This window comes from Macrosteles quadrilineatus, unplaced genomic scaffold (genome assembly GCF_028750875.1).
Source record: "Macrosteles quadrilineatus isolate MER2022 unplaced genomic scaffold, UCM_ALF_1.0 Scaffold_5__1_contigs__length_97177068, whole genome shotgun sequence".
In the NCBI taxonomy this organism is placed as follows: Eukaryota; Metazoa; Arthropoda; class Insecta; order Hemiptera; family Cicadellidae; genus Macrosteles; species Macrosteles quadrilineatus.
In genome coordinates, this window is record NW_026542598.1 from 76946148 (window position 1) to 76956458 (window position 10311).

Sequence of the window (10311 nt, forward strand, 5' to 3'; positions counted from 1 at the left end):
AACGAAGTTATATACATCACGCTTGGGATAGGGAAGTTTAACATGGCGGGTTAGGTAACCTTTTAAATGTATACTCATAAGGTTAACATGGGGAACTACAGTGCCACTGGGGCGGAGCCTGAAAGGATTTTTGAGATAAGGATAGGCCTATATGTTAATCGAGCTATAATGTGCCAAATTTCAGCCCAATCCTCAAGTAGTTAATGCGTAATTGAACTTCAAACAAACAAACACACAAACTTTCACATTTGTAATATTAGTAAGATAACATATAAAATGGTGTTGAGTCGTATTTAAAGTCTAAACGTGATTTATATAATTTACTAAAAATAATTATTTCAATGGAATCAAAGAATATAAATGCTGTCGTTTGCATTTATTATTTTTCTGTGAATTTATTTTATTTTCCAAAGTATACTCCTAGGATATAATCATCATATAATGCATTTTCCAAATGCTATGAAAGGATTGAAGAAAAAATATTTTGTGTTAAACAATAGATGGAAAATTAATATTCTGTTTTTATTAGATGCAATCCGATTCACATTTAAGAAACACATTTTGGGCTGCAGGAAACAAAAGAGACAGGAACATAATGGAATCGTTGGTTGGATTACTGTACAAGTCCAGATAGCGAGAATTGGCTTTGAATCCTGGTTAATTGCATTCTTTCTCCTCTTTTGGGATGTATAGCTTACAAACATTTAGTTAAACTTTCAGTTTTACGACAATTGTTTTTACTTTTCCAACCGTTTATGTGAAGAATAGAATAATAACATTGATAGCTACTTTTCTACAGGAATATTTGCCTAATATTAGATAATAGGATAAAGGATGGTTGTAATTAAATTAAAAATGGCAAATTCAAATTTTTGTCTTTTTATCTTCAAAACTAAGACATGGTTGACTCATTTCCTCTAATCGGTTGGTTAAGACATTCCCACAGCCGGTGCTGGTTCAGGAGCAGAGTTAGTAGCAGGGGCATCTTCTACTTTACATAAAGATTCAATATTTGCTTCTTTATTCCATGCCATATCTTCAGGACTGAGCATACCATTCCTGGAAAAAATTTATACCATGATATCTATTGAAATTGTCAATAGTTTATCGCTATTTGTATACTACATTAGAAAATCACAGGTGGGGAAAAACGGGAGCTTTTGAAAATGCAATAAAGGATTTCTAGTAAGGGCCAAGAACAAGTTTTCATAGGAAGAACTCTGGGACAAAATATTAGTTTTCCTAAGGGCAAGAACTATAACTAAATGGTTGTTTTAGTAACATTTTAAAATATTGCATAAGCGTCAGCAATTACATTTGTATTGTTTTGTTACTGTTTGTTTAATTTCTCGTTAAACTGTTGATCCTCTTCATAGATTTTCTTTGTTTGCATCTATACAGGGTTTCCTGTTTCAACTAGAAAAACTCCAGGGAATTGTTGTATTGGTAAAAAAAAAGAAAATAAAGAATAGCATTTTGCCAAAATCACTTTGTTAATCATATATCCACTATTTTGTATTTTTTACAAATCCTTTTTATCTTTAGATTGTTTAGACTGATTTTTATGAAACTTGGTATGTATATGTGTATATGTATATGTATACATGTATATGTATGTATATATACATATATATGTATACATGTATGTGCTTGAAGATACTTAATTCTGAAAAAAAATATTAGAACTTAGTATAATTCAAAATTCCAAAATTGCGTTCATTACAATTTTAAATTTAAAATTACCGGTCCAAAAACTGGCTGGCTTTATGAAAAATTGTCAAGAATACTTTATTTTGCTCTTTAAATCTGTATATTGTAGGCAAGCATGTTTCTTTAAAATCTTTATAAATTAAAATAGGCTCAAAAATAAGCACAAAGACAAATTTGAAACTAAACAAAAATTAACAAGGGCCTTATGGGTTGCCATGATGGTGACGAAATAACAAAAAATATTTACAGAACATCTAAACAAATGGAATAAATTCTAATCACATGTTTTATTTACAGCGTGGGAAAAATAGAGAAGTTTATACATTACATATTTTTGGTCGAGTTTTCGACCACTGGACGACCTCTAGTTATCTATCAAACGACACCGAGTTCAAAAAGATTGTATGCAAAATAATGAACTATCACGATTTGTAGTTTTGACGAGGTAAAATAAGGGTCAGTAGCCAGGTTTGCCTAATTTAAAGATATAAAATGTAAATACCCAAATATTACACTGAACTAATTTAATGTACTCATAAAGTTATAAATATCTCTATTTTACATGTAGATTTTTCAAGATTTTCATGCAAAAGAAGTACAATTATAGTAGTTTTTTTCAAATGTAATTAGTATTTACTATTTAATGACTAATGTAATTCAACTCTCAAGTAATTGTCACGGTTCAATATTCGTAGGTAAATACCTTTATAGATACATGACCACAGTTATTAAAGCTAGTAAACAGATATCATGTTTATTCTTCCTGACATTTTACTCACTCTACTGACAACTTTTCACCTTCCTACTTACTTTGCCTTGCATTCGTCCAACAATGATGAACTTTGTGACTGTGTTGGGCAATCGTCTTCACCATGATTTTGGGATCCACCGTTCAGCGAAGCGAAGCCCTTAATCTTGCATTCTTCTTTATCCCCTTTGTTCACTCTGATTTTAAACAGGTATACCATTGTGCATGCGTTGCTATTGCCACAGGAATAGCTCGAGCAGAGGTGTTTGACGTTGTCCAGGACGACGGAGGGGTCCGAAGTACAGTAAGCCTCAAACATGTCCGGTCCATCTAGAAGTTCTACGTAATGCAGATGAGTTTCCTTCGTCTTGGAAGCACAATGTTGCCGAGCCTCTGGCAAAGGGAGACACGCCATCTTGAATTTTCTCTTCGTAGCTGCTATGGAAATCAACTTCTTTCCTTTGTCATCTTTCTCGAAGGCGTCGACTTTGTAAACTGGAAATAATTAATTTGAGTTACTATTAAGTATTTTACCTAACCCACCATGTTAAACTTCCCTATCCCAAGCGTGATGTATACATCTTCTTTACTTCACGAGTGAAGTAATGTTTCAAAAACTCACTTGGTGAAGTAATGAAACCCATTATAACATTGAGTGCTCAAGTTGAAAAAATATACTTCTATGGAGCCAACGACGTTCTACGCTAGAAATCAGCTGTACGCTTGAATTTTGTTATGCTTTTGTAAAAGAACGTTACTGTTAGAAGATGAGTGAAATGGATAATGAAAAATATTGTACGTAACCCCCTGTATATTGTCGGGTCAGGTAAAATCTTGTACGTTACACATTACGCAAGAGCGTGTTTACATCACTTAGGTGAATTATACAACTCGCTTCCGCTTGTTGCACAACATTCACCTGCGTGATGTAAAAACGCTCTTACTACACTTGTAAGGTAAATAGCTAATATTGATTAAAAATATTTTTGCCTTTAGTCTGTCTCAGAAATAAATATAATATATTTTGACATTTAAATATTGTCGTCTTTGGCCTGGCTCCAACACATGTTTTAGGTTTAACACATTAACATGTGGTTTTTTTAATATTATTTGTTTTGTTGAGCGGAGCGAGCGAAGCTCTTATACGTCGACTTTTATGCATTTCGTAATACGCAAACTCCTCCTAGACGGCTGAATCAATCGTTTTCAAATTTTGCATGGTGATAAAGACCATATCGGTGAGTGCCAACATCTATATAGCGTTAAAAAAGTCTCTCAGGAATCCGTAGAAAAATGAAACTGAAAATCACATTTTTTTAACATTAGTCTTATGGGTTGCTAGGTAACCATGTTGGCTGAATTAAATAACAAGTAAAAAGTAAACAAAAGATTTGAAGTTTTAGCATGTGCTCATAATAAGCCAACTACCCACAGTATACTAGGAAATTACAAATACAGTACAAAAGGAAAAACACCACTTGTTAATATTGAGCACAGATTATACTTAAGATAACTCGATACATTGCAGTCAAGGGTAGCAGCACAGACAATATAATACTTTATTGTCTGTGGTAGCAGTGCGAAGTCTAGGATCTGTTTATGACGAATACATTAAGGTATCTGCAATCCTAAAATGCTATGGGAAGGGAAGGAAACAGGTCCGTGACGTAGGAAGTAGTGAAGGAAGTAGTATAGGCAATCATAAAATGCTATGGGAATAGAGGGAAACAGGTCCGTGACGTAGGAAGTGATGAAGGAAGTAGTAAATGCGAGCAGTCCGGAGTGTGGGGACTGTTTATGACGATAAGATTAGGGTATCTGCAATCCTAAAATGCTATGGGAAGGGAGGAAAACAGGTCCGCGACGTAGGAAGTGGTGAAGGAAGTAGTCAAGGCGAGTAGTCCGGAGTGCGGGAACTGTTTATGACGATTAGAATAAGGTATCTGCAATCTTTAAGTGCAATAGGAAGGGAGGGAAACAGGTCCGCGACGTAGGAAGTGGTGAAGGAAGTAGTCAAGGCGAGCTGTCAGGAGTGAGGGAACTGTTTATGGCGATTAGATAAGGGTATGGGCAATCCTAAAATGCTATGGGAAGGGAGGGAAACAGGTCCGTGACGTAAGAAGTGGTGAAGGAAGTAGTCAAGGCGAGCTGTCTGGAGCGTGGGAACTGTTTATGATGATTAGATTAAGGTATTTGCAATCCTAAAATGCTATGGAAAGGGAGGAAAATAGGTCCGCGACGTAGGAAGTGGTGAAGGAAGTAGTCTAGGCGAGTTGTCCGGAGTGTTGGAAATGTTTATGACAATTAGATTAAGGTATCAGCAAACCTAAAATGCTACGGGAAGGGAGGAAAACAGGTCCGCGACGTAGGAAGTGATGAAGGAAGTAGTCAAGGTGAGCTGTCCGGAGTGTGGGGACTGTTTATGACGATTAGATTAAGGTATTTGCAATTCTAAAATGCTATGGAAAGGGAGGAAAATAGGTCCGCGACGTAGGAAGTGGTGAAGGAAGTAGTCTAGGCGAGTTGTCCGGAGTGTTTGAAATGTTTATGACAATTAGATTATGGTATCAGCAAACCTAAAATGTTACGGGAAGGGAGGAAAACAGGTCCGCAACGTAGGAAGTGATGAAGGAAGTAGTCAAGGTGAGCTGTCCGGAGTGTGGGAACTGTTTATGACGATTAGATTAAGGTATTTGCAATCCTAATGCTATGGGAAGGGAGGAAAACAGGTCCGCGACGTAGGAAGTGGTGAAGGAAGTAGTCAAGGCGAGTAGTCCGGAGTGTGGGAACTGTTTATGACGATTAGATTAAGGTATCTGCAATCTTTAAATGCAATGGAATGGAGGGAAACAGATCCATGACGTAGGAAATTGTGTAGGATGTAGATGTGTGAATTTATGCATCTCCAATACTACGGTGCTTTCAGAGTGAACTAATGATTTTCCCCGAGCAAAGCTCGGTCCCCAGGTACTATAATCAAATGACGACACTAGCTTGAGGTTCGTGACGTATGAAGAGGTTAAGGAAGTAGTAAAGGTGAACAGTCTGGAGTATGGAAACTGTTTATGACGATTAGATTAAGGTCACAACGTTCCTAAAATGCTACGGAAAGGGAGGGAAACAGGTCCGCGATGTGGGAAGTGGCGAAGGAAGTAGTAAAGGCGAGCTGTTCGGAGTGTGGGATCTGTTTATGACGATTAGATTCAGGTATCTGCAATCTTAAAATGCTATGGGAAGAGAGGGAAACAGATCCGCGACGTAGAAACAGGTGAAAGAAGTAGTAAGGTGAGCAGTGTGGAGTGTGGGAACTGGAAACCGTTTGTAGCAGTTTTAATGTACAGTATCTGCAATGCTGAAATGCTATGAGAAGGGATGGAAGCATGCCCAAGACATAGGAAATTGTGAAAGAAGTAGTAAAGTCTAGCAGTACGGACAGTGGGGATGTTTGTTGCAATTAGATTAACGTATCTAAAATACTAAAATGCTATGGAAAGCGATGAATACAGGTCCACGACGTAAGTGGTGAAGGAAGTAGTAAAAGCTGGCAGTGCAGAGTGGGGGAACCGTTTGAGCAGATGGATAAATGAATTTGTAATACTTAAATGCTATGAGAAAGGAAGGAAACAGGCCAATGACGTAGTAAATGGTGAAGGAAGTAGTAAGGCTAACAGCGCAGAGTGTGGGAACTGTCTTTGGCAATTAAATTAATGTATCTGCAATCCTAAAATGCTATGGGAAGAGAGGGAAACAGGTCCACGACGTAGGGTGTGGTGAAGGAAGTAGTAAAGGTGAGCAGTGTTGAGTTTGGGAATGGATTAATGTATCTGCAATGCTAAAATGCTACGGGAAGAGACTGTAGACTGTAACATGTTAAAATGATTACGAAGCACAAATCGATACATATTTTCGATACATGCAATCGTTTACAATCGAAATTTACAACTGAGTTGACAACAGCTGATTTTTACTCCATAGAGGCTAAAAACGATTTTTACTCCCTAAATATTAAAAATGCTACTTTAGACCCGCAGCGCATGCATGAAAAAATACTGTTTTACTGCAGTAAGACAAAAACAATATAATATGAACCCTCGATGACTCCGCTCAATTTTGTGGATGCCTCTGCGAACGCCACCTAGTTTATGTTCTGTGTTCATGTTGAAGAAACGTAAAACTACTCAATTATTATTTTTGCTCTTAATTATTTTTAGTGTTTATTACTCGCTCAAAGTATTTAAAAAAGTTTTCCTCACTTTTCACTATAGCTGTTCTTAATAACTCTAAATTTCAAACCTCAAGATTTATAGTATACAAAGAAGAAAATATTTAAAGGTAAAATCTCTTCCTAAGCATATATCATTTGGAACAAATCAAGCCTGATCTGATGGTAAATTCTATTCTCACATCTCTTGTTCTTTTCTTTGTAATCATTTCAGTTACCGAAATTGAAAATTTACCGAAAGTTTGATAACATTTCCATTGAGCTGAACACGAATAGTAAAGCAAGTTATTTAAAGGTAATTTAGAATAGAGCGCAGAGCCACTTTCACTTCAGGTTCTAGTTATGGAATAGTGCTGCATTTTGGTTCTATTCAAACTGGCGTGGGAAGGATAAATCAAAAGATTCATCGAAGTTCAAGAACTATAAATAGAGCAAGTGTAAACGTGACATTTTATGACACTGAAATCATTGAATTTACATTTTAAAACCCAACCACAGGAACTATTGTAAAAAATTCTTGATGAAAGCGAAGAGAAAGCAAATCACCAAAATGTAAAGTAAATGGAAATATGTCAATGATACTTCACGGTGCATAGACTGTCGTTTTGTAACATTTCAATTAGGCCAATGTTTATATAGTTGTTTGCATGATAACAAGAACCAAGACAACAGGGCAGGTTCTAGAACGAGAAAGTGAGAGCTTGAAGTCCGTTGTAACATTTCAATTAGGCCAATGTTTATATAGTTGTTTGCATGATAACAAGAACTAAGACAACAGGGCAGGTTCTAGAACGAGAAAATGAGAGCTTGAAGTCCGTTGTAACATTTCAATTGGGCCAATGTTTATATAGTTGTTTGCATGATAACAAGAACCAATACAACAGGGCAGGTTCTAGAACGAGAAAATGAGAGCTTGAAGTCCGTTGTAACATTTCAATTGGGCCAATGTTTATATAGTTGTTTGCATGATAACAAGAACCAATACAACAGGGCAGGTTCTAGAACGAGAAAATGAGAGCTTGAAGTCCGTTGTAACATTTCAATTAGGCCAATGTTTATATAGTTGTTTGCATGATAACAAGAACCAAGACAACAGGGCAGGTTCTAGAACGAGAAAATGAGAGCTTGAAGTCCGTTGTAACATTTCAATTGGGCCAATGTTTATATAGTTGTTTCCATGATAACAAGAACCAAGACAACAGGGCAGTTTCTAGAACGAGAAAATGAGAGCTTGAAGTCCGTTGTAACATTTCAATTGGGCCAATGTTTATATAGTTGTTTCCATGATAACAAGAACCAAGACAACGGGGCAGGTTCTAGAACGAGAAAATAAGCGAGTTGCACAACATTCACCTGCGTGATGTAAAAACGCTCTTAATACACTTGTAAGGTAAATATAGCCAATATTGATTTTAAATATTTTTGGCCTTTAGTCTGTCTCAGAAATATAATATATTTTGACATTTAAAAATATTGTTGTCTTTGGCGACAATATTTCTTCAACAACGAACAATAATTCTTAGTTGACAAATTGTCAACAAAATGTTAAAATCAACTATAGCTTTATAATTATGTATAATATGACATGTGGGAACTCTGTGAGATTTGAACTATAACTATAACTATAATGAACCTCTGTTTTGGGTACATCCTGTATTGAAAAAAAAAAAAAACATTTAAAATGCAGTAGAGGCATACTTGTAAGTTACTCCTTGGGGTTGGTTTAGAGGGTAAAATCTTTATTTTCGCTGTACTTAAATGAGTTTGTAAACCAGCAAGGTGAGGTTATAAAAAAGCGTGGTTTTTTAAAATTCCTTCAAATCTTTACTCTTAAAACATAAAAATGGCCAATTACATTACAACCATCGTAGACCTAACAAACTGTTGTAGGTCTCAAAGCGTTGTTGTGCTTAATCTTCTCCTACAATCTTTTTAAGGAGAAAAACTTGATCAAATTTGACTAGTTTATTTTTGAACATACTATTAACATTTTTTATTGCCAGCAAATGCATTACAGTATTATAACATATTTACTCAGCGTGCAATGGTTATGCCGTTGGAAAATGTTAAGACTTTAAGCGGGCTCCTAGGTTAAATTTATCATGTATCCTAAGGTACCTTCATTCCAAATTTTGTGCCTTTATCCGCCAGATGGTATTCTCAAAGTAAAGCCCTAAGCAAGTTAGTTTCGGGACTTATGAAATATAACATTGCAATACAGAATCATGCGCTGGCAAACTTAATGACTAGTCTAGCCTACATATAATTGTCCAAAATATACCTTTTCCGGCCATTACTGCGAATGGAATGTCTGTGTTTGCGCCATTTGTGGTAACATGATGACTGGAAGAACCTTCATTCCTCAAGTGATTAGCCGCTTCTTTTTTAACCAATTGATGCCTGTAGATTAGAAGCTGAAACAGGAGATTTAAACCAATTAGAGTGAAATATTTTTGTCCTAATTATTTGTAACCTTCCACAGCAAGCGATTTCCAGTTAATTATTCCGTTTTCAAAATTACTTAAGAGATGTATATATCAAGGTTCCTGAGATTTGTGTCAAACGTGTTTTGATCATTTGGCTTAATATAAGATTTGGTAACAGAATGGAAATAGATTGCTGACTTGTGTCAGGTTCATTTTTTCGCGTAGATAACAAGTAACAAAGGTAATTTATGGAGCTCGATGTAGGTTAATTTCTGAATGGCGTAAGCCATAAAATATTCCATGAGCTTATACAATAATGACAAAAATATATATTAGGTAATTCACACATTCTTATACAAATCGGGTTTACTGTAATTTCGTATCCGATAATTTGAACAATAAATAACCTATTGTCTAAGTAGTTAGAGCGATAAAATATTTTAAATATTGAACATCATTTTAAAGGAAACATATACTTACTCTAGAAAGCTTATCAAAAAGATTTCTTACACTGTGTCTTACACTGTGAGACGCTGTTGTCTATAACAAAAATATCTTGATTACAAGTTGTTTCCTAAAGTTATACGCTACAAGTTTTCATGTATAAATAACTAAAAAATTAGATTAAAGTGAAATTAATCTAACGGAACTTAAACTCACCCCAGTTAACATTGAGAGATTTACGACGGTCAAAACACCAAAAAATACAACGTAATTCATGCTTGTAGTTTTAGCTTAAAACTACAGAACCGCAGAATCCGTCGATTTGTCGATGGTAACTACATTTTCGCAGATCATTAGAATTAAATGTCATGTTTGTGATACGTGTGAACAGCTGGTGTATCTGCCATCGCTGTGATGTCATCATCAACTAGTGAAATGAGAGGTTTTTAAAAACTTTCATAACTTGGACTAATGCTTAACTCAGCGAGTAGTTTACTAAAAATTGTCTTAAACAAATTGTTACATTTGTATGCATTTGGTTCTGATGAATGTTTTAATGCAAATGAGCATATTTTGTATTTGCATGTTGGTGTGAATACAAATTACAGTTTTATCTTTAGATTCTTTGTTATCAAACTATTCTATAGTGTACTAAGAAATTAGATGCAAGGGTATTAATATTTTTTATTTTTGAAAGCAAGATTGTACATTTGCTTATTTATGTTACATCTTAACTTACTCCCATGACCATGAATACCCTA

At 35.4% G+C, this 10311-nt stretch overlaps 1 protein-coding gene across 2 annotated transcripts; it reads right to left on the reverse strand.

Moving 5' to 3' along the window:
* Positions 1-863: 863 nt before the first annotated feature.
* LOC128996014 (uncharacterized) lies at positions 864-9880 on the reverse strand. Of its 2 annotated transcripts, XM_054421126.1 has the most exons (5): positions 9767-9880; positions 9587-9646; positions 8962-9094; positions 2521-2953; positions 864-1059 (listed from the first exon to the last, which is right to left on the reverse strand). In XM_054421126.1, exons 1-5 carry the CDS (start codon positions 9824-9826, stop codon positions 930-932), a joined length of 816 nt encoding a protein of 271 aa, XP_054277101.1. In that variant the 5' UTR covers positions 9827-9880; the 3' UTR covers positions 864-929. The 2 variants fall into 2 exon arrangements, with proteins under 2 accessions (XP_054277101.1, XP_054277102.1); XM_054421127.1 differs by lacking the exon at positions 9587-9646.
* Between the last annotated feature and the right edge of the window lie 431 nt (positions 9881-10311).

Coding starts and splice junctions, on each gene's coding strand:
- LOC128996014 (XM_054421126.1), bottom strand. CDS start 9,826: ATGAATTACGTTGTATTTTTTGGTGTTTTGACCGTCGTAAATCTCTCA. Junction 9,095..9,586: donor TTTTTGATAAGCTTTCTAGA/GTAAGTATATGT, acceptor CTCCTGTTTCAG/CTTCTAATCTACAGGCATCA. Junction 1,060..2,520: donor TTGGACGAATGCAAGGCAAA/GTAAGTAGGAAG, acceptor AATTTTTTCCAG/GAATGGTATGCTCAGTCCTG.